The 27,064-nt window shown below is 42.0% G+C and overlaps 1 protein-coding gene across 4 annotated transcripts in view; it reads left to right on the forward strand.

Annotated features, from left to right (window-relative positions):
- Positions 1-27,064, forward strand: part of MYH10 (myosin heavy chain 10) — a 154,090-nt gene that overhangs the window by 38,213 nt on the left and 88,813 nt on the right. For all 4 annotated transcript variants that reach the window (XM_024215616.1, XM_024215617.1, XM_024215618.1 and 1 more), the window contains exon 4: positions 16,322-16,349. In XM_024215616.1, the coding sequence (XP_024071384.1) occupies positions 16,322-16,349 (28 nt within the window). The remainder of the gene's footprint in view (positions 1-16,321; positions 16,350-27,064) is intronic.

Consider the following 27,064-nt stretch of genomic DNA (forward strand, 5'->3'; position numbering starts at 1 on the left):
AATGTGAAGAATGAATAAGTGAAGAGAAAGCATTTATGTTTAGTGAGGGAAGGGAGGCAACATACAAGAGCATTGCCAAAAATCTGCTGCAGACAGGAACTGAGTAATATAAATTCTGTTCTGCTGAAACAAACTTCCAGTTCACTTCAAATCTAAATAGAAAGCTAATGGAAAACACTTGATTGTTAGCTAAGCTTATTGAACTTTTTTTTTTTAAATAATTTTACCACAGTAGAACCTCAGTTACGAACACCTCAGAAATGGAGGTTGTTCGTAACGCTGAAGAAAACCTTATGGTTGCTCTTTCAAAAGTTTACAATTGAACATTCACTTAATACAGCTTTGGAAAATGCTGCTTTCTTGCCTCTTTTTTAGTAAGTAGTTAAACTTTAACACTACTGTATTTGCTGTGGGGGTGTCTCTGCCTGATTGCATACTTCCATTTCCAAATGGGGGGTGGGTGGGGGTGTGTGTGTGTGTGTGTGTGTGTGTGGGGTTGATTGGTCAGTTCATAACTCTGAGGTTCTACTGCATTTTGTTACCAGGTCTCTGTGGGTTCACACTGTGATGTGTAAAGTTTTTGACTATCTTGCTTGCTTGAGGGCTGAAAAGAATCCATCCTTAATTCAGTACTAGTTATATTTCCTAATTCTTGCCTTTTATTAGCCACCAGTCCCGCAAAGGGCTTAACAATAAGCTTGAAGGATTTATTGCTCGTGCAGGAGAAACTGAGATGAATTCTTATCTTGTCAGCATACTACATTTTAGCAGGGCTGCTAAGTGTCACACATCACACTACAAGAAGGATGTGGAAAAATTGGAAAGAGTCCAGCAGAGGGCAACAAAAATGATTAGGGGTCTGGAGCACATGACTTATGAGGAGAGGCTGAGGAAACTGGGATTGTTTAGTCTCCAGAAGAGAAGAATGAGGGGGGATTTGATAGCTGCTTTCAACTACCTGAAGGGGGGTTCTAAAGAGGATGGAGCTCGGCTGTTCTCAGTGGTGGCAGATGACAGAACAAGGAGCAATGGTCTCAAGTTGCAGTGGGAGAGGTCTAGGTTGGATATTAGGAAACACTATTTCAGTAGGAGGGTGATGAAGCACTGGAATGCGTTACCTAGGGAGGTGGTGGAATCTCCTTCCTTGGATGTTTTTAAGGCCCGGCTTGACAAAGCCCTGGCTGGGATGATTTAATTGGGAATTGGTCCTGCTTTGAGCAGGGGGTTGGACTAGATGACCTCCTGAGGTCCCTTCCAACACTGATATTCTATGATTCTATGATTCTATCTTGCATGGTTACCACGCATTTTGCAGCTCTACCTGTAGGGCCCTACCAAAGTCACGGCCATGAAAAGTGCGTCATTGACCATGAAATCTGGTCTCCTGTCCCCCTCCCCGCAACACTGTTTTGTGTGCTTTTACCCTATACTATACAGATTTTGCAGAGGAGACCAGTGTTTTTCTCAAATTGGGGGTCCTGACCCACAAGGTAGTTGCAGGGGGGTTGCAAGGTTATTTTGGAGGGTGGGGGTGGGGGGTTGTGGTATTGCCTCCCTTACTTCTGCGCTGCCTTCAGAGCTGGGTATCTGGAGAGCGGCGGCTATTGGCCAGGTGCCCTGTTCCGAAGGCAGCGCCCTGTCAGCAGCACAGAAGTAACAGTGGCAATACCATACCATGCAATCCTTACTTCTGCACTGCTTTTGGTGGCAGCGACAACCCGGGGAATTACAGACCAGTCAGCTTAACTTCTGTACCCAGAAAGATAATGGAGCAAATAATTAAGCAATCAGTTTGCAAACACCTAGAAGATAAGGTGATAAATAACAGTCAGCATGGATTTGTCAAGAACAAATCGTGTCAAACCAACCTGATAGCTTTCTTTGATAGGGTAACAAGCCTTGTGAATGGGGGGGGGGGGAGCGGTAGATGTGGTATATCTTGACTTTAGTAAGGCTTTTGATACTGTCTTGCATGACCTTCTCATAAACAAACTAGGGAAATACAACCTAGATGGAGCTACTATAAGGTGGGTGCAGAACTGGTTGGAAAATCTTTCCCAGAGGGTAGTTATCAGTGGTTTACAGTCATGCTGGAAGGGCATAACAGGTGGGGTCCCGCAGGGATCAGTTCTGGGTCCAGTTCTGTTCAATATCTTTATCAGTGATTTAGATAATGGCATAGAGAGTACAAATATAAAGTTTGCAGAACCAAACTGGGAGGGATTGCAAGTGCTTTGGAGGATAGGATTAAAATTCAGAATGATCTGGACAAACTGGAGAAATGGTCTGAAGTAAATAGGATGAAATTCAATAAGGACAAATGCAGAGTGCTCCACTTAGGAAGGAACAACCAGTTGCACACATACAAAATGGGAAATGACTGTCTAGGAAAGAGTACTGAGGAAAGGGATCTGGGGGTCATAGTGGATCACAAGCTAAATATGAGTCAACAGTGTAATGCTGCTGCAAAAAAAGCAAACATCATTCTGGGATGTATTAGCAGGAGTATTGTAAGCAAGACACAAGAAGTAATTCTTCTGCTCTACTCTGAGCTGATTAGGCCTCAATTGGAGTATTTGTGTCCAGTCTTGGGTGCCACATTTCAGGAAAGATGTGGACAAATTGGAGAAAGTCCAGAGAAGAGCAACAAGAATGATTAAAGGTCTAGAAAACATGACCTATAAGGGAAGATTGAAAAAATTGGGTTTGTTTAGTCTGGAGAAGAGAAGACTGAGGGGGGGACATAAAAGGTTGTTACAAGGAGGAGGGAGAAAAATTGTTCTCCTTAGGCTCTGAGGATAGGACAAGAAGCAATGGGCTTTAATTGCAGCAAGGGCAGTTTAGGTTGGACATTAGGAAAAACTTCCTAACTGTAAGAGTGGTTAAGCACTGAAATAAATTGCCTAGGCGGTTGTGGAATCTCCATCATTGGGGATTTTTAAGAGCAGGTTGGACAAACACCTGTCGGGGATGGTCTAGATAATGCTTAGTCCTGCCTTGAGTGCAGGGGACTGGACTTGATGACCTCTCAAGGTCCCTTCCAGTTCTATGATTCTATAATTACAACACCATGACATTTCAGATTTAAATAGCTGAAATAATGAAATTTACGATTTAAAAAATCCTATGACCGTGAAATTGACCAAAATGGACCATGAATTTGGTAGGGCCCTATCTGCATTCCCACAGACCCTCTGAGATGTTAAGCATTTAGCTGTGCCACCAGGAGTTGCTGTGGTACTTCCACTGCTAGCTGCCATGCAGCCTCTCTTGCCCTTTCACCACTCTCCCGTTGCTTCTTTTTGTAGGAAAGGGGCAGCTGAGAGGAGGAAGAAAGATGTCAGGGGCCCAGTACTGATACCAGTACCTCTCATCCCCTTTGAGCCCCAGACACCATCACCCTGCCTGTAGTTTTCTTCCAGCATCCCCACCCAGCTACATCCAGCATCCTCAGGTGTCTATCATCAGTCCATACTCCCTCAAACACACAGGCACCCTAGCACCATCCAGCACACACCAGACACCTTGTGGTACTCATGCACTTAAGTAACCCTAGCAGGTTTCATAAACATTCCTGTCTATCTCAGCCAGAGCTGCCAAGTTTTTGTGCAGCATCGTATCCTGCCGTTGCATAGTGCAGGATGTATTGAACATAACGTGAAGATTATGGTTATCCACCAAACATAGCTCATTTTACAGCTTGTATAAAATGTCACACAGCTCTACAGAGATTGGCATCTACATGTTTTAATTACACCATACTCAATATTCCTTGCAAAGTGTCAAGTTATAGAGTTTTGAAGTATTACAAATCTAGTTCGTGACTGACCATATAGTCAGGGTTGGCAATTTCCTGGGGAAAAACTAGTTTAGGACAGAGCACTCGTAACTACTAGCTTAAAGTTATTTTCCCTAATTTTGCTGGTTAATTAGAATATATTAACAAAAATACTTAACAATTGGATAATAGTTTTTGCAGTAATATGGTCTGTTTAATTTTAATTTAAAGGAAATAAAATAAAAAAAACCCCTCCACTTAAAGCAGTATGCTATTGTCTTGGCAACCTCAAACTGGAATTGAAATGTCTGAATCTGGGAATTCCCCTTCTTTGTTTAGCAATGAAAGTTAGCTAACAACATGTAATTTTCATTGCTAAACAAAGAAGGGGAATTCCCAGATTCAGATGTTTCAGCTCCAGTTTGAGGTAAACTGGACTGAATAGTTAAGGCACTAGTCTGTTCCTTGATCTGGCTGGCTGAAGTACAACTGCTGCAGCTGAACTCCATGAGTAGTGACTCAGGTAAAAATATTTCAATCTGAGCAAAGTTGGAAGACGACTTGTCCCAATTCATGGCTATTTTGAGAAAGTTTGTGAAGATGACCGAGTCTTAGATGCAGAAAAAGCAAAGAAAGTGAGTAGAAAGGCAGACCGTATAAAGAAACATTTTGCAGAATGCAGTGGGAAGAACAAAGACACTAGAACCACTGACTGGCTAAACACATGAGTATTAGAATCGGACTCTGAGGATGAAGGTACTGGTAATACTGCATTGCCATTACCAAATACATCAAAAGAATGTGAGATCCAGGCTGGCCTCAGACAAGGAGGAAGAAGTACCAGTTTTTTCAACCTCAAATGGATATGTATGTAACAAAAACCATTCCAGAGGTGAAACAAAAGATAGACTTGAAAATGGCAGACTTTTTTTTTTTTATGGCTGTAATATTCCCCTTTCTGTTGGATGCTCAGCTGCCTGAGACCAGGCTATAAAATACCCAGTTGAAAGCAGGTAGCGGGGAACTGTTAGATGCAACTCCTGATGGCTTGAGGGTGGAAGCACACAAAGAATTACATGGAAAAACAGGTACATTCATATGAGATGGCTGGAGTAATGTGCACAATGAGCCAGTAATGGCTAAGTGTAGCAGATAAGGAAAACTGTGGCTTATATATCAGCAGTTGATATTGGAGACCAATAGAAGACTGGAAAGTACTATGCTACACTGGCAAGAGAATCCAAGACATTAGCAAATGAACTGTATGGTGGTGTTGAGCTTACCTGACAGACAATAAGAAAAAGATGCAAAAGATGAAGTGATTTGGAACAAGAGGACTATACTTCTGGTTATGTATGGATGTGCGTCACATTGGCTTAGTCTACTTGGACAAGACCCTACCCCCAAATGATTTAACGAAACGTTGTAGATTTAGAAAAGCATTTTTGTAATCACCATCACTCTGGAGCCTGGTTAAAAAGAATGCCACGGATCTGTAAACCTCCAAATTCCTGGTGAGACCTGATGGAACATTCAGCTTGCCTGGAAACATGTTAAAAATCACATATCAGGATTGAGAGTGTTCACAAGGCAGAACTTCAGTGAATCTTTCAATCTTTTCAAACTTTGGATATATCCATTCAAAACTGAGGCATAGGCTCAGTCTAGCCACTACATCGAAGTTGTCTTTTGCTACAGAATGCGTGTGGCCAAATGGACGTGGATTGGTAGTCTGCAACTCTGCATGCCTCTGATTGCATAATGCTTCAAGCCTACAACAGTGTGCATTATTTTTCATATGGTTTTGACTTCTGAAAACTGAAATGAGTCATGACCTATAAAACTTCCTTGAGAAAATACTGAACCAAAATGTATAGACACTCTGGTGGTCAATATTATAATTACATATTCGTGTTACACCCACTGTGGTTTTATGTTTAATTTGGAGTTGTACAAATAAATCTCCAAATTTATGAAACTAAAACTAAGTGTAATATGATGTGCATTAATGAAACAGTTTTTAAAATAGCAAAATGCCTTAAACTGGGACTAAACTATTTTTTCCCCTCCCCCCCCCTCCCCCAGGGTAGAAAAAAAAAAAAAAAAAATTGTAAAAACCACCTCTGGTAAATCATGCCATTCTGAAAAGCATGTGAATCCATCTACAGGATGCTTTTCTAAAATACCAGTCATACCATTAGAAACTATAGTACTTGGTTTCACATGACTGCCATGGTGCTGAATCAGGCATTACTGTGGTCATAGCTCTTAAATAAACATTTCTCCCAATACTAAGAGGAACTAACTGAAAGCATGAAACTGGCAGATAAAAATCTTACTGCATTTCTTGAAATAATTTTGTAACGTGAACAGTTGCTATTAAAAACAGATATTTGGAGTCTCATATAGAGGACTGTTTGAATGCAAAACTGGAGGAGGGAAAACTCTGTCCTAGAATAAACAGAGGAATTCTACAAATAGACTCCTTAACTAGATAAACTTTATTAGTGTGTTACAGGAAAATTCGTTACTGCTTGTGTGGAAAATGAGTTGGGCTCAGTTGGCTACTCCTGATGGGCCCGCAGTTGAATCCCCTCCATGCAATGTCAGCCTTGTCCCTGCCCAGCCTGGATTTTCTTTTTGCTTTACCCTACTGGTAGGGGGGGGGGGGGGGGGGGGGGGGGAGAGTGGTACAGGTTAAGTAAAGAGTCAGACGGCAAGGAGTCAGTTTTTGGGTTTTTCATTTGCCCAACAGAGGGCCTCTGGTGTAGAAGAAGCAGCCAGGGTAGAATAAACTGAGGATTCTTTTTATTCCCTGTGTGTCCTAACCAAGAATTGGGAAGGGGAAAAGTCACACTGCACTTTACAAACAACTAGACATCAAACCCTGTATAATTTCACTAACAAAATAATTCAAACTTCTCATACAATGAAGCTGTAAGTATACAACTGAAGAAACATTTTTAGGATTAATGGTTGCTCCATTCCCATCAACTAGGTAACAAAGCTAAAGAATATTCTGTCTTCTGGAATACCGCAAAGAATTGCCATTTCAAAATGGCTTCTATTTGCATGAGCTTTAAGCCAAAAGCTGCCCTAGCAAAAGCGGCTAGTGTCTCCTGACTGCATAGCGGGCTACCATCTTCTTTGAAAGGAGCTTAGTTGTGGATCATGGGAAGTGATTGACACTTTAAAAGAGGGCATTTTAGCTGATGGCAACCTGTGGCCTCATTCTGATTTGAGAACAATGGGAGGTCGTAGCCATTTTGAAAGATGGTAATCCTTTGTGACACTCTCTGAAAGAGAAGACTTCTGTAAAATGATGAAAAATAAAGTTAGGAAAAAATAGTGGCAAAAAATGACCATAATCCTAAATATTTTTAGAAACTATTTGTTGTACCTTATCTATTCTACAGGGGGAGGCAGGGAATCCCCAAATTGTATATTTTAAACAGTCTGAAGTCTAATTGTCTTCCTTCAAACTGAAGAATTTTACATGAATTCTCCCCTAAGCCACCTTAGCCAACTACAAGAGACTAACTGCACTGGAATGTCATTTGAACATTCAGCATTAAAATAAATTATGAAAATCTACAACAAGTATTGTAAAACGTCAACTTCTGACCGAATGGTAAAGTTTTACAATCCTTCTTGTAGATTAGGAAAATCTATTCTAATACTGAAAGGTATGTGTTGTAGATCCTTGCTTAAAAAGACTGAGATCTGTAGTGCTGATTTCCAACTACCACTGCTTTTAACATGCAGTAGGGATCTATCGAGACTTACCTAAATTAAATTTTGAAATTGTCAATTTTTCTCATTTTAAAGGGAAAATGTAGCTGTAGGATCATTTACTTGATTTCAGAGTTCTAGTAAATAAATACTACTTTATAAGTAAAGAAATTGTAATACAAATGTTTAACAAGTCACATACTCAAGAGCTCCAGCTGGAAGCTTGCAGCTGTTTTGCAGACATGCCATTTTGTGGCATATCTACAATAGTGGAGTGAAAATGCATTCTTCTATATTGTGCTTTAAGTTTAGTTTTCTGGGGCATTTTCAGTAATCTAAACACTAGTTTAGATTGTAAAATCAAAATAGTAAATTGCAACTTTGATTTTTTTACAATTTTGATTTGAGTTGAGATTGCTTTAGAACGTTAAGTAATGTGTAATAGTTAGTCTGGCAGAAATTTTTCCCTTAAATATATTTTGCAGCAGCAAATTTGAATAGATCAATGTCTTGCCACTATTATGTGTAGTTTTAAAAAACAAATGCCTGCTTTGTATAGCCTTTGCTATTGAAACACTAAAGCTTACTATACAACTGAGTACTGTAGTTATCAACAAATTACTTTCTGTAGTGAAAATAATGTCAAACTGGAAAGTGCTTCACTTATTTTAGAACTGAAAGATACTTGCCACTAGCTCACTGGTAAATGAGTAACAGAACTGGCATCCATTCAGTTTTTTCTTCTAAAAGAACTAATACAATAGCATTCAGATTTTAGTGGTGTCTCTTCTTTGTTAGTCTTGTTTTGGCACATGGATTTAGCTACTGAAATCACAAAAAATACACAAGTCTTTGTCTAGCCATTGTAGGAAGCTTGTAAATTTCAGAAACTTCTAATCTTTTAGTTGTCAGTACAAACTAATGAAATTCTAGAGTATCTGTGACAGTGTGCTCACATTTGTATAAGAATTTCTATTTCTTGTGGGATATGTAACTCTATTGGCAGCACAGCTACCTTTTTCACTTCTGCATCAAAATGGCTATAACACCAATTCAGTGTCTGGTTGCTTTCCCTAAAGTTGTTACTCTTGTTGGTGACAGCAGCATGAGTATGACTAGAATCCGTTTTCACTACAAAAAGAGGAAGATCTTTAGCTATAAGCATTCTACTCTGTGCAGACATTCAAACTATCCTATAAATATTTAATACCTCGCATCTCTGCCTTCCATAAAATGTTATCAAAAAGTATTGCTAAATTGTAGCATTTGACTTTAGCCTGTGGCTAACGTACTCAGTACACTTGCAATATGTCTTTTTCTGTGTAACAGAAACCACTGCCTTGTTGAAAGCTTATTAAAGAATAGCTGTATTGATTTATTCAGATGGGGAAAAATAGTAACATGCCTCATATCAGCATTGTGATATTTATTTGAGACTAATCTAAAATGGGATGCATTTAAAATGGTTCCAAGAATTTCTCGTTTAGCTAGTTGTGGTGGTACATGGTAGTCGTTGGTGTCTGGACACTTTCCACAACCTTTTGAGAGGGCAGTTAACTTTAAAGATTACTGAACTGTACTTTGAGGAACAGAAGTAGTTCATTAGAAATTCTAGCCTTCAACCATTCTCTGCTCTAATGACTGCTTCTTGGAGCAGCTTGTCATGGAATCCACAAGGGGAGAGGCAATTCTTAATTGAGTTCTAAATGGAACACAAGGTCTGGTCCAGGAGGTGAATATAGCTGAACTGCTCAGTAATAGCGACCATAATGTAATTAAATTTAACATCCTTGGGGGGATGCCAAATAACCCCCCCTCAGTAGCATTTACTTCAAAAAGGGGAACTACACAAAAATGAAGAAGCTAGTTAAACAGAAATTCAAAGGATTAGTCACAAGGGTGAAATGCCTGCAGACTGCATGGAGAAAACATTTAAAAACACTATCCTAGAGGCTCAGCCTAAATGTATTGCGCCCCCCCCCCCCCAAAAAAAAAAAAAAACAGTAAGAGGACCAAAAATAGCCAACATGGGTAAACAGCAGAGTAAAAAGAGATGGTTAGAGGCAAAAAGGCATCCTATAGAAATTGGAAGTCAAATCTTAATGAGGAAAATAGAAAGGAGCATAAAGCTTCCCAAGAGTCAGTGAGGCCAGGCCACTGGAGGAGTGAAGTGCTGATAGAGCATTTAAGGAAGACAAGGCCATTGGGAAGAAGATAAATGAATTCTTTGTACAGGTCTTCACTGCAGAAGATATGGGGGAGATCCCCCACATCTGAACCATTATTTTTAGGTGACATATCTCAGTCTGAGACAGTTCCTCAGATATCAATAGAAGAGGTATTGGAAAAAATTGATAAATTAAGCTAAGAAGTCACCAGGACCAGATGATATTCACCCAAGAATTGTGAAAGAATGCAAATATGAAATTGCAGAACTATCGCTGACATCCGCTTCTGTACCACATAACTGGAGGATAGCTAATGGAATGTAGCTCCAGTGGTGATCCTGGCAACTACAGGCCGGTAAGCCTAACTTCAGTGCCTGGCAAATTGGTTGATGCGATGGTAAAGAACATAATTATCAGACACATAGATGAATATAATATGTTGGGGAAGAGTCAACATGGCTTTTGTAACAGGAAATCATGCCTTACCAATCTATTGGAATTCTTTGAGGGAGTCAACAAACATGTGGACAAGGGTGATTCAGTGGATATAGTGTACCTGGATTTTCAGAAAGCCTTTGATAGCATCCCTCACCAAAAGCTCTTAAGCAAAGCAAAGAGTCATGGGATAAGAGGGAAGGTCTTTTCATGGATCAGTAACTGTTTAAAAGACAGGAAACAAAGGGTAGGAATAAATGGTCAGTTTTCAGAATGGAGACTGGTAAATAGCTGTGTCCCCCAAGCATCTGTACTGGGGCCTATGCTATTCAACATATTCATAAATTATTTGGAAAAAGGGGAAATAGTGAGAGGGCAAAATTTGCAGACAATAAAAATACTCAAGATAGTTTAAGTCCAAAGTTGACTGCAAAGAGTTAAAGGGATCTCACTAAACTGGGTGACTAGGTGCCAAAATGGCAGATGAAATTCAGTGTTAAGTGCAAAGTAATGCACATTGGAAAACATAATCCCAACTATCCATACAAAATTATGGGATCTAAATTAGCTGTTCCCACTCAAGAAGGAGATCTTGAAGTCATTGTGGATAGTTCTTTTGAAAACATCTACTCCCTATGGAGCAGCAGTCAAAAGAGATAAGTGTTGGGCACCAAAAGATATACTGGAATTAGAGAAGGTGCAAAGAAGGGCAACAAAAATGATTGGGGGGTATATTACAGCTTCCATGATAGGAAAGATTAAAAAGACTGGGACTGTTCAGTTTAGAAAAGGGATGGATGGGTGGGTGGAGGGAGAGGATAGAGGACTATAAAATCATGAGTGGTCTAGAGAAAGTGAATAGGGAAGTATTATTTACTCCTTCACATAACAAATGAAGCAGAGGTCACCCAATGAAATGAACAGTCAGAAGGTTTAAAACAAACAAAAGGAAGTACTTCACACAATGTACAGTCAACCTGTGGAACTTGTTGCCAGGGGATGTTGTAAAGGCCAAAACTGGATTTGAACTGGATTAAAAAAAGAATTTAGGTAAGTTCATGGAGGATATGGCTGTCAGCCGAGATGGTAAGGGATCCAACCCCATACTCCGGATGTCCCTAAACTTCTGAGTGCCAGAAACTGGGACTGGACCACAGGGGATGTGGATCACTTGAAATTGCCCTGTTCTGTTTATTCCCTCTGAAGCATCTGGCAGTGGCCACTATCAGAAGAGAGGATACTGGGCTAGATGGACCGGTGATATCACTCAGTATGACCATTCTTATGCTTCTGCTAATTAACATACCCATCTGTGCAGAGACCTTTTCTGATCTGTAACTGTTCCTGTATATCTTGTTTCTCCATGGATCATCCATGTAGCCAGAGCATTGAAAATATAAGGGCTAGTCACAATGAGTGCAGGAGCACTTCCAGTATGGGTAGTGATTCTGTCTTTCTGTCTTCCGTTCGCAATTGAGTCCCAGTCCTGCAAGCACACATCTGGCCAACTCAATACTAGTAGTCCCAAAATTACCAAACTTTGCGAGTGTCTGCAGGATTGGGCCTGTAATGCCAAAGTATGCCTCACATGGTCACTTGGTAAAGGTCATGTTCCCTGGTGGGCAATACAGGTCCTGTTTGGGCTCATGAGGAATGGTTGGAAGAAGGGCCATGCTATGTATCTGTTTTTGTGCATCTGATGTTGCTTTTAATACCTAATATTCTGCCTTCACTTTAATGTTTGCTCTTGATACACTGAATATGGCTAGAATTAGAGAACGATATTATCTCCCATCCCAACCTGCCACAAACAGTACATCAGAATTATTCTTGCAAACAAGTTGGCACTGCTTGATCCCCTTCTACTGGAATTGTTCAATGGGGGTAGCAAAGAACCAAATACAAGGAGACACTAAATACTGTATTTAGCACCTCGAGCTCTTTAAATCATATGGTTTTTTTTGTTTTTTTTTTTTTTGTTTTTTTTTTAAACCAGGAGCATTGTCAGGATTTTAAATTGAAGCTTTCTTTACAGCCATCCTTGTACTTGGTGTGGGAGGTGTTTGCTTTAAGATGTGTTTGTACTAGGTACAGGCTTCTACTTTTGCAAGGAGTGAAGCAAAGGAATGGGACTTGAAGCATAGAATGGAAGCCAGAAGAGAACTGGTTTAGGAAAACCAACAGCTGTTATACATTGTGGTACCACTTAGCAGTTTTAAGACCACTTTTTAAGCCCACCATTTTAAGCCCACTTTTCACCACCCTTGGACAAAAAATAAAAAGCTTCCTGTAGCCTGAAATGTTGCCTGCATGCTATATGCCAATTTTTTGGCAAGTCTGAAGTAAATCAGGCAGATATTTCCAAGTAGTGTTTTCACATCTTCAATTTAGTTTTATTTTTTTGTCGTGTCTTTTCAAAACTCAGACTTCAGAGCTTAAAGACTTCAAAGTTCTTTCATACTTAGTTTTCACTGGGGATATCAGTTTTATTCTGTGTAGACATCTAGTGATTTACTGCATTTCTAACGCACCCCACACACTGGAAAATCCACATCCTGATTTGGGGGTTTGAACATTTTCTCTGTATACAGAGATACATTTATACCCACATGCTGTAACTTTTCATGCACTGCCAAGAAAAGCCACATGCCTCTATAATTGCAGATAATACTTTAATGTACAAACCACTCTCAGTATATGGCGGACAAGCAGTCAAGTTCAATCAGATTAGACTGGTGTTTGTTTTTACTTTTCAAACTTAAGGAGTCATTTAGCTTTAAATCAAGGGCAAGTGTCCCTGGTTAACTTCTTGGTTTTGGTTTCAGCTTCTTTAGGTATGGGAACAGCAATTTGCAGAGTCTCACAGCCTGTGTAGTAGCCTCCCAATCCAGTAAACCTTGATTGAGATATGCAAGTAGGTCTGCTAAAACTGCTGACTAGTCCAGGTACCTAGTCCGACACTTTCCAAAAGCAGTTTAGGGGTGTCTCACCATCTTTTGTCTCACGGAAAATAGATATGAAAGATAAACAATAGATTTTTCGATCACCTCTTAGCTAGGGTTACCATACGTCCGGATTTTCCCGGACATGTCCGGATTTTTGGGCTCCAAATCCCCGTCCGGGGGGAAATCCTAAAAAGCCGGACATGTCCGGGAAAATCGGGACGTGCGGTGCCAGGGGCTCAGGGGCCGGGCCGGCGGTGCGGTGCCGAGCCGGGCAGGGGGCTCGGGGGCCGGGCCGGCGGTGCGGTGCCGAGCCGGGCAGGGGGCTCGGGGGCCGGGCCGGCGGTGCGGTGCCGGGGGGCCGGGGGTGCTCGGCCGGGGACCGGCACCCCAGAGCCCGAGTCGACCTAGGCTGGAGACGCCGGGGGGGCCAGACTGGGCCGCGCCCCCTCCCCCCACACCCCACTTACCTGCTTCAGGCTTCCCGCAAATCAAATGTTCGCGGGAAGCAGGGGAGGGGGCGGAGTTGGGGCGGGGACTTTGGGGAAGGGGCAGGGTTGGGGCGGGGCTGGGGGCGGGGCCGGGGCCCCGTGGAGTGTCCTCCTTTTGGAGGCTCAAAATATGGTAACCCTATCTTAGCAGTCTTTTGCAGATAACCCTGTGTATTACGGATCCTCTAATTACAGTTTTGAAATGGGTCTCTTACCCCAATGACTTGCAATATACATCCGGCTTTCTAAATCTCTGAGTAACGTACGTTTTATTGCAGGAAGGGTCTGAAGGCAATAAATCTATAACTCAAATATACAGATGAAACAATCCTTTTTTTTTTTTCCCCTTGCCTTTGGGGGGGGGGAAGGGGTGTCAGGTGGGCAGGCTGTCATGGAAAAAGTTCCAAGGACCCTTTTTGGATTCTTGTGTTGTGTATATCCCTAGTTGAGTAACAGAGAAAACAGGTCAACTGCTCCCTCCTGCCCGAGTCTCTCTTCTTTAGAGGAGACAGCTGGCTATTCTGCTTCAGTACTCGTAACGGTACTAGTTGGTACATGAAAGCTTTATAAAATTAGTTTATATGATTTGGGTTTTTATTTCATATTCCTCTATACTTAGTAGTATCTTGGAGTCTAGCTCCTAAAAATCCTTGGCCAAAACTATCCAAACCCAACAAAATTTTACTTTGCTTCTTACAGCAAAGACACAGTTGAGTTATACTGTGATATCCCATTTTAAAAAAAATACCATGTGTCTAGACTTCAAATCCACTAAGTGAAATCATTGGATTCTAGGGGAAGGTGGGGAGGAGGGATGGCAGGAAGGGAGGAATCACGTGTTTCACAGCAACAGAATTGTCCTCCTGTCTGTCCACCTTTAGTGCTTCAAGTCTAGAACTGCTCTCCTAGAGAGAACAGCAGTTATCAGTTGCTATTTGATGCTTTTTTTCTGGGTCCTCCTACTTTAGTGTGTCATGCATGGCCAGCAATTCATAAAGATCTCAAAGGTTTAAAGAATGTCACTTGACTTTTTTTGAAGGACAGAAAAGGGACCTTATAATGAGGACCCTTGAAACATGGTATTGGTCTTATTCTGGAAGGCTCAGGGGTATATCCCTTAGTCTTGAACCTTACGTTCAAACAAAATAAGGTTGACTTGTTTGCAGAGGAATTCACTATTATTACTAAGGATATGATTTAGTCATGGAGATCACAGCTGTCACGGATTCTGTGACCTTACCGGACCTTCGTGACTTCTTTGGCTTCAGCTGGGACTGTGCACCCCTGCCTTGCAGATGGGGCTGCAGGACTGTGCCCCCTGGGGCTGGAGCTCTGCTCCCCTGCCTCACAGCTGGGTCGGGAGCCAGGACTGTGTGCCACCCACACTCCTTCTGCCGGGGCTGGAGCTGTGCAGTGCCCCCTAGGTCTGCAGATGGAGCCATATGCCCCTGCCTTGTGGCTCTGGCCGGGGTTGCAGCTGTGCACACACCCCTGTGGCTGTAGCCGGAGCTGTGCACCTGTGGCCAGCTCCAGAGCCGGCGCTATGCGAGCTCTCTCCCCCTCCTATGGTGGTGGTGCTCTAGCTGTCATTCATGCATCCCCCCCCCCCCCCCCGCTGCTCTGCTCCCTGGTTATTTTTAGTAAAGCCACAGATAGGTCACAGTCTCCTGTGAATTTTTGTTTGCCTGTGATCTGTCCATGATAAAATCTTAACCTTAACAATTACCCATAAAAATAAATAATTCTACTGAAATTCCCTCATGAGTTTGCAGTAGATGACTACCAGTTATTCAGTGATCATTATGCAGATGGCTATAGAACCAGTTTGAGAGAAGGCTGTGTGTGGGGGGGTTTCATAGGCATGAGGAGATGCTGAGCTTACTGAAAAAGTTGGGGGGAGGAGAAAGAGTTCTTTAAGTAACTGAAAGACCAGAAAAAAACTTTGAAGTATTTTTCAGAAGAGCTGTTAAAGTATAAGGACCATATATTGAAATGCAGTATGTAAAGATGCTGTAACTTACAAGAGAACCATTCACAGTTAATAGTGCATGTCCTTCAGGCATTCTTTTCAATGCACAGTAGTGTATATTGTGTGCTGAGCAATATCATGTTGCACAGTTCAGTTCTGTTCTATATCTTGCTAGGCATCCTGTTGGCAACTCTCTCTCTCTTCTGAATAAACTGAATTAAAACAGCACTTATGAGCTTACATGTTCACAAGAAAAAGCTGTAGCTGGGAATTATCATATTGGCTGCAGACGTTCTTGCTGTTTCCAAGTACTTAAAATCTTGTTTGTAGCCAGTGAATCTGGGAGACTGTGTAGGGAACATAAAACACTAAAAGTTTCAACTAGTTTCATTTTCTCTCTGAAAATAACAGACTACTATCTGGTTAAAAAAAAATCTCTATTACGAAAATGAAAATAATTTTGTATATGATTTATTTTAGTTTAGTCTGCACTGGCCAGCACTTTCTGTATAGACAGTTTAATTGTTTCCCTGACTAGTCAGTGTCTCCTCTCCCTGAAAAGAAGACCCTTTATAAACATAAACAAAGAGCTGAAAAACATCTCCCCTCCTCCCCCCCTCCCCCCAAATTAAATGACTTCAGGATGCTACTTAAAGACCACACCATCAAACATAATTGATTTTTTTTTATTGCTGAATTACGAAAAGTTCAAGTTTCTGAATGTCCTTTTAATATAACTTTGTAGCTTGCAATTACAACAAAATATCAGAGCAAAATCACAATCTATTTTTTTCTTTGTTTTGCAGACCGTGAGGACCAATCAATTCTTTGCACGTAAGTAAACAAAATAATAAGTTGGCTGTTTTTTATCATATTAGTGATAGTACAAGGAACTTCGCTACTTTTGCTGGGATAGATTACTCTTAGTGTTTATCTCTCAGCAGCTGCTTGTAACAATTAGCAACACATAATATAAAATCTAATCTAGTCTGGTATAGAGAGGTTGACTCATTCATAAAATGGTGCACTTGAACCTTGTCCCACTATCAACTTACTGAAAGTGTTAAATAGCATTTTACCACTCGATAAGCATAATATCTTTAAAAAAAAAAAACAACCAAAACCCATCATAAATCAAACAAGTGAATCTCTCTAATTTATAGATCATTAATATTCTGATAATGTTAAACCATACTGTAACTATTCAAAGTATAGAGGCTAGCTGAATAACTACAATAAAGGATTAGTTGCCTACTTGGCAGGTTCAACTTCAAAATTCACTCAAACTAAGACAGTCTTTTTTTTTTTTTAATTTTTTGTTTTTGTCATCATTTATCCTATATTATTGGTGGCATATAGTGCAAGGGATCTTGTTTGGACATTTAAAAACAAAGTGAGAACCCCCAAACGCAAATGAGTTTCTGAAGAAACTGGCTGGTTCTTTACTTTCTCATCTCTCTCCAGCTGGCTAATAGTTTAGGTTGGACTTCGTTTCTGGCCTCCCCTGAGTGAGTTAACATTTGAAGGGCTTCCTAGCTAATTTACAATCTTCCCTGTCAGTCACAGCTCCATGTCTGTTAACCTACCAGCCATCTTATTTACTTAACTTCAAAACATTTCTCTTAAGGGCTTGTTTATATTAGCTTTCCTATCTCCAATTCGATTACCAATTAACTCATTATAGGTAACATGTCTGTGAAGGATAGTTTGGACACTACCACAAATGTTTGTTCCAGGACACACATGCTTGTAGGTTACCCTAGGGCACTGTAGAGGTCCGGACTCACCCCTGCGGCGCCCCCTGCTGGTTACTCCAGGGAATCAGCTCAATCCAGCCTCCGGAGCGCCCTCTGCAGGCCGGTGATCCGACTTGTCGTCCTCTGGCGCCCGTGTCCCTCCCAGGACCCGGTGCCCCTATTACTGGGATGGTGCCCCCTGGCAGTACCCCACAGATCTGGGTCTCCCCTCCCCGGGGAACCCCCACCCACTATCCCCACCTTGCCTCAGCACTAGGCCACTGCCAGTCACCAACTAGCCCCCGCTCCCTGGGGCAGACTGCAGTATAGGCCACTCATCACTGGCAAGGGGGGGTTTGGACCTGCTGCCTTGAACTAGCCCTGGGCTGCCCTCTGCAACCCCCCAGTACCCCTTGGCCTAAGACTAGGCTGCAGCTTGGGGCTCTCCAGGCTGGAGCTCCCCAGCTCCTCCGCCTTTCCCAAGGCCTGCTCCACTATAGGTACCCTGTGTCTAGCTCCCTGCAGCCAGGCCCTTCTCTCCCTGAACGCAGAGCGAGACTCTGGGGCTCCTGGCTCCCAGCCTCTTTATACAGGCCAGCTGAGTCCGTTTGGGGCGTGGCCCCAGCTGCAGCCACTTCCCCTGATCAGCTCTGCCTTCGCGCTGCCTGCTCCCTGGGCTATCTCAGGCCCTTCCAGGCAGGAGCAGGTGTCCACCCGGCTACAGGCACCCAAAGCTTAACAGACTGGATCCCTGCCTATCCAACCAGAAGCAAAAAGTCTAATATTTCCTAGCCTATAAAGTAATATCTGAGAAGCTGGAGAAGGATTGGGTTTCCCAGGGTGGGAGATGGTACATTCCAAATGCAGGGCTACCCTTCACCCTCTCATTGAAAAATGGGTTAGGGCCAGTAGTGTTCAAATGACTATTGTTTTACAAAACAGAAAAACTCCCTCTATGAGGAGGATAGCTTTAGGACAATGTCCCCCCAAAGCAAGAATAAACCCTTTGCCCTGCTTTTGATGACTGGAAGCTCCCAGGTCTTGCTTCCTAGCAGGAGCAGACAACCCAGCAGCTGCCACTGAAGTTCAGTGGGAGCCTCTCCAGTGTAGCACTACACAAAATCAATATAGCTTACATTAAATGGATTAAAAACTGGCTAACTAGTAAATTTCAAAAAGTAACTGTAGATGGAATCATCATTCAGTGAGGATATTCTTGGTGCAGTCCCACAGGTTCTTGGTTTATTGCTATTCAGTATCTTTATCAACGATCTGGAAGAAAATATAAAATCATTACTACTAAACTTGCAGATGAGACAACTGGTTGCAGTATTAATAATGAATGAGGCAGATTGGTTCTAAAGGCTGACTTGAATTGCTTGTTGAAATGGGCTCATTTAAACAAGGTGTGTCTTAATAAAGTCAAATACAGGGTCATGCATCTGGGAACAATGAATGTAGGTGACACTTGCAAGATGGACTGGATCTTGGAATTGCAGTCATACTGAACAGGACTTAGGGATCATAGCAGATAACCATTTGAACATGTGCTTCCAGTGCAATGCTGGAGTTAAGGAGATCAATATGATCCTCTGTATAAGCAGGGAAATACAAAGTAGAAGTAGTGAGGTGGTATGGTCTCTGTATATGGCTCTGGTAATTTAATTACCAGAATACTGTCTAGTTCTGGTCCACATATCAGAAATGTCAAAATTAGAAAGTGTGTTTAGGACAGAGCTACAAGAATGACTTGAGGTTTGAAAAACATATCTTTATATGAGACTTTAGAAGCTCCATCTCTATCTTATCCGAGAGACGGTTAAGAGGTGACTTGATGATAATCTAAAAGTACCTACGTGGAGAGGCGATCTCTAATAACTCTTTGATCTTGTCTAGCTTCAGATTCCAACTACCAGATCTTGTTATGATTAATCTGGAAATAAGGTGCAGGTTTTTACAGTAATGTTCATTAACCGTTGGAAGAACTTACCTGTGTTTCTGAAGTTCCCTCTATTGCCTGTGGCAGCAAGACAAACTGGCAAGTGTCTGACCTGGTAGTTCTTAGCTCCAACTAAATCTCTCAATGCCTCAAAAATTTTCAGAACTTCTCTTCTCTGCTGATGTAATGTCTGTCTGAACTGAATATTGGCTGCCAGACACCCCTCTCCCCTCACCCTCCCCCGGACTCCTCAAAATGGTGGATTTGAAACCTACGGGTTTCAGGTCCTTCCGGTCTGGTGATGGACAAATCCCCCAAAAGATGGACAAGATGGACTAATTCCTCGCTTGTTTAGAACAGTCTCATATAATGAATTGATGTTTGTCTATATTTCTCTTTGGGTATGCACAAACAGTGCAGCTAAAGCTTCCTCCTCTTGGGGCAATCTATTAAAGTCTCTTCAGTTCTTGAGGAGACTAACACCTGTTACCCAACAACAGAAAACCCAACTTTGTCCAGTGTTCAATCTAGCAGACAAGTGACCCCCAAAGACCAGACCACAACAGAGAAGACTGCAAAAGAAAGACCTGGCACCAGCACATATGCCCCTGGTGCCAAAGCAGACCACATGGCTTCAGACATTGGCACCAAAAAGGACATAGTCCCAGATTCTGATAGTAGAGGTGTTTAAGGGGGGCCACTCCAAACAGAGGGCTGAGACTCCAAATGGAACTCCGTATCGTGTCACAACGTTTTGATCATGAAAAGCCTCTGGATGCAAATCCACCAAGCCCCGCATGATGCCGAAGGCTGGTTAAGAAGGGCAGCCTACAGCACAGAGTAATACTTCTCTGGCACCAGTCCCAGAGCGGGGGTTGCACCTCTCTGCATTGAGATCTGTAGCAGATAGTGTACCTCTAAGTGAACCAGGACAGTCACTGGCACAGAGGTATTTATCTGTACTGAGAATGCACTGCCCAGAGAGGAAGTCAGTCTCTCCATTGCATGTGTTCTCCCAATCCTCAAACAGGGAACTCTATTCTCTATGGTGCCACAGAAGGACTGAAAATCCACCCCGACAGGAATGCTATTGGACTGGCCAATATCAAGCTATTGAACCATATCCCTACCTTATGCTGCTGTGGCCCTACTGGGCTTATGGGAGTCTGACATCTCAATCGGTTAAGATTCAATCTCTACGCTCGAGAGGTCACTTTACCCATCATCTTCTCTGACCAGACCACCTATTGCAGATAGGAAGAACCAGATCTGGGGGCTAAGCAACACCAGTGACCTGACTTGCCACCAAAAGACCTCTCATCATCACCTCACAAAGTGGTGTCTTTGGCACCGAATGACCTAAGAGCCCCTTATAAGATTCTAGAGAGAGAAACATCCAATCAGAGAAATCTCAAGAGTTGTTTAATACTTTGAGAACTGCCAGTGGCTTTTCCCAACGTGGACAAACTTCAGCCTTCCCCTTGCCTGAAAAATGGTCCTTAAAGCTAGTGTGCTGCCAAGGAAAAGACCACTGAAGATTGATTTGCTTATGAAGTTCTAACCAGCCTGCCTCTCCTTCTGTTGCCTCCCTATTTAAAATCTAAGGTTTTGGGTGCTATTTGGATATATGATTTCATCATTGGTGTAGGTAGGATGATTCAGTTGACAAGATTTGTAATGGCAGCTATGGAGTTCTTCTAATTCTACCTTCCATTGCATACTGGACACGGTTTTGCCTGCAGGGAGGTAGGTCATTTTTGGGAGGGTAAATGATTCAGAAGGGACCTGGGGATCTCTAGTGCTGGTTGGAATTTTTAGTTCAGTTCCCTTGGATTGTTAGATAACTGACAACTCTCAGGAGCAAGCTTTATTTATCTTGTATATCCATTTATAGCATCCCCCAGTTGGTTAGAAATGCCAGTGATTAATGGGGGACCATAGTGGTGTTAGACTCTGGGTTTGTCTAGTTTAGGAAAACCAGTACCTGTTTTCTGGCAATGGTGCCAACACACTGTTGCTACCAACCCTAAGTACTAATCAGAAATGGTAGGCAATATGTCTTGAGTCCTGTCTTCGGTAGCTACCAGCGTTACAAACACACTGCCCCAACATCAACATCACTGTTGCTGAGAAATGGAAGTAATTATACTAATGTAATAGCACCCTAAAATGTAAATACACACTGAAATGTGGGCCTCAGATAAGGACTGTAAAGGTTTTCCTCTTGCAAGGAAATGCCAGATGCTTGAGTTTAAGGAAGGTGACAAAACTTCTTGTACTCTTGCTGCTGCCCATTATGGTTAAACGGGTGAGTGTGCCAATCTGTCCCAGACTGGTGACTCTGAAATGAAGAAATTCCTGATATGGGATACTAGGGTTCTGTGAGAAATGCTCAAGCCTCTCCTACGCTTGCTGTTTTTAGCTCTAGGATTCTGTTTGTGTTAAAATATGAAAGCATAAGTTGCACTTTTTTGCTGGCATTCTAAATTTGAGAACCTTACCACAAGCTTATGGTATTCCGTTGAAAATGGTGAGTAGGCTTGATAAATGGTCATTTTTACAGATGCATGAAGCCATACAAGGGTATATAATCTGAATTGGCTTCAGATGGGAGTGGTGGAATGGAGAAGAAACTGAGTTTGCTTCTAAAATGACGACAGCAGCAAATACCAAGCATTTCAGTATACAATCTCTGGCTGGGTTCCAGCTTCCTAACGTTCCCCTGACAACTGGTGTGAAAAGATGTGAACCATCTACAAGAAGATGAAACGGAGAACTATAAATAGTAAAAAACCAATTCTTGGATTTTCTGAACCAGTCCAGATACTCGGGTGTACCTCTCAGTTTCCAGCAGATGTAGGCAGGTAGTTATGATGATCCTTTTCTCTACAGGCCTTGCTTTCTGAATTCTCCAATTGTTTCTAGTAGGTGAAGGATCCACCCAGTTATTTCTCTGATAGGAGCTAGCAAGGAGGCTTATTCTGCACAACCACCACTAAAGAAGCACCTGTGACTGCAGTCGTTTCTGCAGCTACTTTACCGGTACCAGCAGACTTTCGGTACATGTTTCCATGTGCTTTTGGTGCCTAATATATAAGGGATCCTATCATTTTATATAGGTAAGGTGCTTCCTGTCCTCCGTGTTTCAGAGTGAAGTTAGTCTCTAAGGTGCTACAAGTACTCCTGTTCTTTTTGCGGATACAGACTAACATGGCTGCTACTCTGAAACCTGCCAGAGTGAAGTGGTATTCCTATATTTTCTGGGGAAACCTTGTGACTGAGAAGAAACCTGCAAAAGAGCAGGTAGCAAGCAGCACTGGTCATCCTTCCTCTTGCAGTGGGTCTAGCCGCTAGAAGAGCCTCTTGCTTCCAGGCGAACTTGTTCCAATTTTGGTGATTCTGAGAAACAGCGGCACCGTTTTGTCTGAAACTTTACAAAATTTGGTCTGAGGCAGACATCTAGCATGGGGAACTTCAGCCTGAATGGTTAGTTTTAGCAAAGTTAAAAGCAATTGAAATAGCTTGTAGCGGGAATCGTTGGGCAACCTTAACATGGCTGTGACACAACCCCCCCCAAAACACCCCTCATTCAGCTGCCTATCTAAATGGTGCTTTATTACTTTGCAGCAGAGAAACTGGTGAGTGGGGTGTGGGAGGGAGGGAAGTCCTCCAATAAGCACTAAGGCTGTTTTGGGGTATGTGTCAGTTCTAGAGTTCATTGCTGTCTGACCTAAATCTTAATGCAGCACCATAGTACACACATGTGGTCAAGCAGTGAGAGTCAGCAAGGTCCTCCCTGCACCAGCATGACATTAATGCAGTGGTGTGCAAATGTTTCTAGTTATGCCCCCCCCCCCACTTACCATTAATGGAATCTGGCTGTGCGCGCCCCCCCCCCCCATTACTGCACAGCCAAGGCTTCCTCAGCCGTAGAGCTTGAGCTGGAGGCAGAGCTGAGCTGGGGGTGGAGAGGAAATGAGGCAAGGCTGGGCTGGAGTGGGGCTGGCGCTGGAGTGGAACTGGGGGTGGATCTGGGTTGCAGGAGGAGCAAGGCTGGGGGCAGAGCAGGGCTGGAAGTATGGCAGGTGGGGAGGGAGTGCTACTTTTCCAGGCCCTCTCTCCCCCCAATGGGGGGATGCACCCCGCCATTTGGGGACCACTGCATTAATGAATAGGTGGGACAGCTATAAGGCCACATCCCTAGGAATGGGAATTCAGTGGGTGATTGGGTGAGATGCATATTTGAGAGCATGATAAAACTTTAAATTCTCTCAGGTCCATGGTTTTTGGTGGTCTTCGTAGGTTTTTAATCAAGCTTTGTTTTTTGCTGTTTAGCTAGCTTTCAGCTCAGGTAGAGTAGTCTAACCTCTCTGGATGTGCATTCCACAGTAACCCCTCCAGAATCTCTGCTAATGGTCTTCCTTTCTCCCAAGAAGCTTCTTACTACTATTTACTATATTTGTGACCCCACTTACTCTGTGATTCCTCAGTTAAAGGTCTTGCCACAGAATTGTGCTCGAAAAGCCAAGCATTTTTTGTTCTCTTTTTTTAACTTAAAATTTAAAAGGTTGCTAAAGGAACCCTGAAAATATGAACACTGTAGACTGAAGTAGTGTTGCTTCTGCAGGCTGCAGATAGGCTGAAACCAGAAGATATCCCAAGACTTGGATACAGTTCCTGGTGGTTCCTATTTATAATAAGGGAACCTGACTGTGGAAATTTACTGCACAATTTTGTTATTGATTCACAGTAGCACAATATTATTGTACATCATCCTGAAGAGAATTGTGCCCAGAGATAAAGAATTTTCTGTCTGAAGAATAAATTGAATTTAAACCCAAAAATGGTATAGTGGAGCAAATACTGAGTCTCCATGTGCAGTCAAAGAAAGTGCTGGAGAATGATGGGAAGGTGCTCCTTGTCTGTGAATTTTGCTGAGGCATTTGATACATAAGGGCCAAACGTCTTTAGGTAACCTTGCAGCTGGTTGTCGTTGGTGAAAATGTAGTAAGGCTGATACAAAATCTCGATGGAAGCATGACCGCTTTGGTGTCTCTTTTGGGCATGAACAAAGTAGTTGGTTTGACTTGAGGATAAATGTCAGGGCTGCATATTATCACCAGTCTTCTTCACCTGTTTTCTTAAAGAACTCTTAAGAAGAGCCACTGCTGGAAACCTAGTGATATTGACCAATTGGATTGTCACAAAGAGGTGGAAAAATTGCCAGAAAGAGTAGAGGTGGAAGCAGTGAAGTTAGATCTGAAGATATCATACAAAGACAATGCTGACCTCTAAATCTGTTGAAAAGGTGAAGATATTCCTATCCAGATCTGAGGAGGCAATGGAGTACATTGAGCACTTCAAATGTCTGAGCAATATGACTACAAGGGACACCAAACTTCCCTTAGAAATCTAATGTAGAATTAGCTGCATCTAGAGAAGCAAAGGTTATTGCCCTGAAGTGTAAAATGAAACTTCTGCAGTCTCTTCATCATCTTACTATATGTATGCGAGTCATGAATGTTAAGGAAACAGGACATTTAAGAGGCTTTCTGCCTTCAAATGGAAATGCTACAGGCAATTGCTGTGAGTTAGTTACACCTTGCATGTGACTGAGGAGGAGGTGATCACCTGAACTTACAGCATAACCAGAATGATACCTAATATCAAGACAATCAGATGAAGAAAACTTCAGTTTGTGGGACACATGGATTTGATGAGCGGAGGAAGATGCCGAAGCAAGATTTGCAGGGATTGGTGGGTTCAACAATTTGGCTGACAGGACAGGATGCAGTATGGCGCACTTCTCAAGGCAGTGTGAAAACCACAAAACATGGAGGAAAATTGCTGGCCAGCGATTCCTGTGTGTTTTTGTATTTATTGTTCAATGTGATGTGACTCTGTGGTGCTTTGCACTATTAGAGAATTGCATAATTCACTTAATTTACCCCTTTTTTTTTTTTAAAGGAAGTTTAAATTAAATATGAATCTGCCATAGAGTCTGAAGTATTGGCAAAATTAAGGCAGCATAGTCTAGTGTATATGGCACCAGACTGGGAGTCAGAAGATCTGGGTTCTATCCTTAATTGTCATCTGCTGTGTTGCCTTGGGCAAGTAACTACTTACCTTGTCTGTCTTGCCCTCTTAGATTGTAAGCCCTTCAGGGAAGGGACTACCTCCTACTACATGTATGTACAGTACCTAGTGTAATGAGATCAGGATCTCAGTTGGGGACTCTTGGGTGCTGCTGTAACACACAATGCAGAATTTAAGTCAAGCCAGTTGCAGATTACAGAGACTTTTTATAGCGTAAGGGGGGGTGGGAAATGTATTCTTCTTCACAGTAATGTCTTGTCTTTGTATTGTGCCCCAGCAAAGTAAAATTGTCTGCATTTAAAATCTGTTTGGTTAGGTTTGCCTTCAAAGATCAGACTAGGGAGCTTGAGGCTTGATAGGCAGAGAAATCAAGCACTGGAGTGCTAAGTAACATTTCTTAGCTTTCACTCTCTGAATCCTAGCTGGAGTGGAACAAATAACCTCTGATCATGACAAACTGTTCTGAATGTGAGTTGATGGGTTAAAGGAGCTAGTCTGAAGTGCTTCAGTATAAATTGTTCAGGCAGCCGCAGCAACAACTTCAAAACAGGAGGAATGTGTTCTGACAGTTCTGTCTCTAGAAGGATAGAGTCACTCTCTTGAAGGAGCTGAATTCTAGATGTTCTATGTATTTGTCAATAAATAAATCTGTTTGACCAGTGGCCCAGCCATGGAACATAGATTTTTAAGATGACAGTAGTGGAACAGAGACATCCACTCCTCAGTTGGAGGATTTGACTGTCTATTATAGTAACATTGTCAGATTCGTCAAAGTAGGCACATTGCCGAGCAATCACTTGGAGCCGATAAGAGTTGCTGTTTGTTTGCATCATAAAACTGTGGGAGAGAGTGGGTCCCACTTCTAATTCAATAAGTGGAACTGAGATTTAAGGCCAAGGGGTGAAATCCTGGCCCTATTGAACTCAATGGCAAGGCTCTCATTGTTAACTTCACTAGGCCCAGGATTTTCCATAAGGGTTTTTAATTAACACTTCTGTGGTAACCTAATCATTGGGGTGTATTTAAAACCAGGTATTTTTTTAAAAGGCTGATCTCTGACTTCATTATATACTGTCCTTCCACTTCACAAATATTGTATATAAGCATTTCTAAAAGTTTACCTTGTTTGGGCAATTTATAATTCATGCATTTGCACTCTTGGGGGGGGGAGGGGGGTAAGCTGAAATATGCAGACGTTCTTATTCCTATAAATGAAAAGGATTTCATCACCTAAATCTTTTAATTCTTCTTCTAGTAGAGTATATGACATCGGAACTGTCTAAAAGTTCATATCCAGCAGGAAATACTCAGCATATTTGTAAGGCGAGAAGAATTAGATAAGATACTAGCTGGAGTTGTATGGAGACATTCTATAAAAGTATAATTTCAGACTTGCATTTTAGCCAAAGGAATACATCATAAACTCCAAGCTTTTGGCCTCATGTGCTTTATGAGATGTACAGGCTTTTATAAGAACTTGTTGATTTGTGGATTGTATTTGTAAAAAGGCCGTGTGTAGTCTCCTTTAGAACTGGACCTATGGAATATAATTGTACTCCCTCCACTCCCCAGAAATCTGCTCACTAGATCACCAGAGTGGATTCTTTAAAATTTAGCTAAACTTTTTTTAACTACTTTTTAATCTTTTCTGCCAATTTAACTTCCATTCAGAGATTAGAAATATTAAATGTACCCTTCATTGAATTTAAAGAAAACCCAAAAACTCTTAGTCTCTCTTCTGAGGTAACAACAAATTTAATATTGATTCAGAATATAAA

The sequence above is a fragment of the Terrapene carolina genome, unplaced genomic scaffold (assembly GCF_002925995.2).
Source record: "Terrapene carolina triunguis isolate 2854851 unplaced genomic scaffold, T_m_triunguis-2.0 Scaffold192, whole genome shotgun sequence".
Taxonomy (NCBI): domain Eukaryota; kingdom Metazoa; phylum Chordata; order Testudines; family Emydidae; genus Terrapene; species Terrapene triunguis.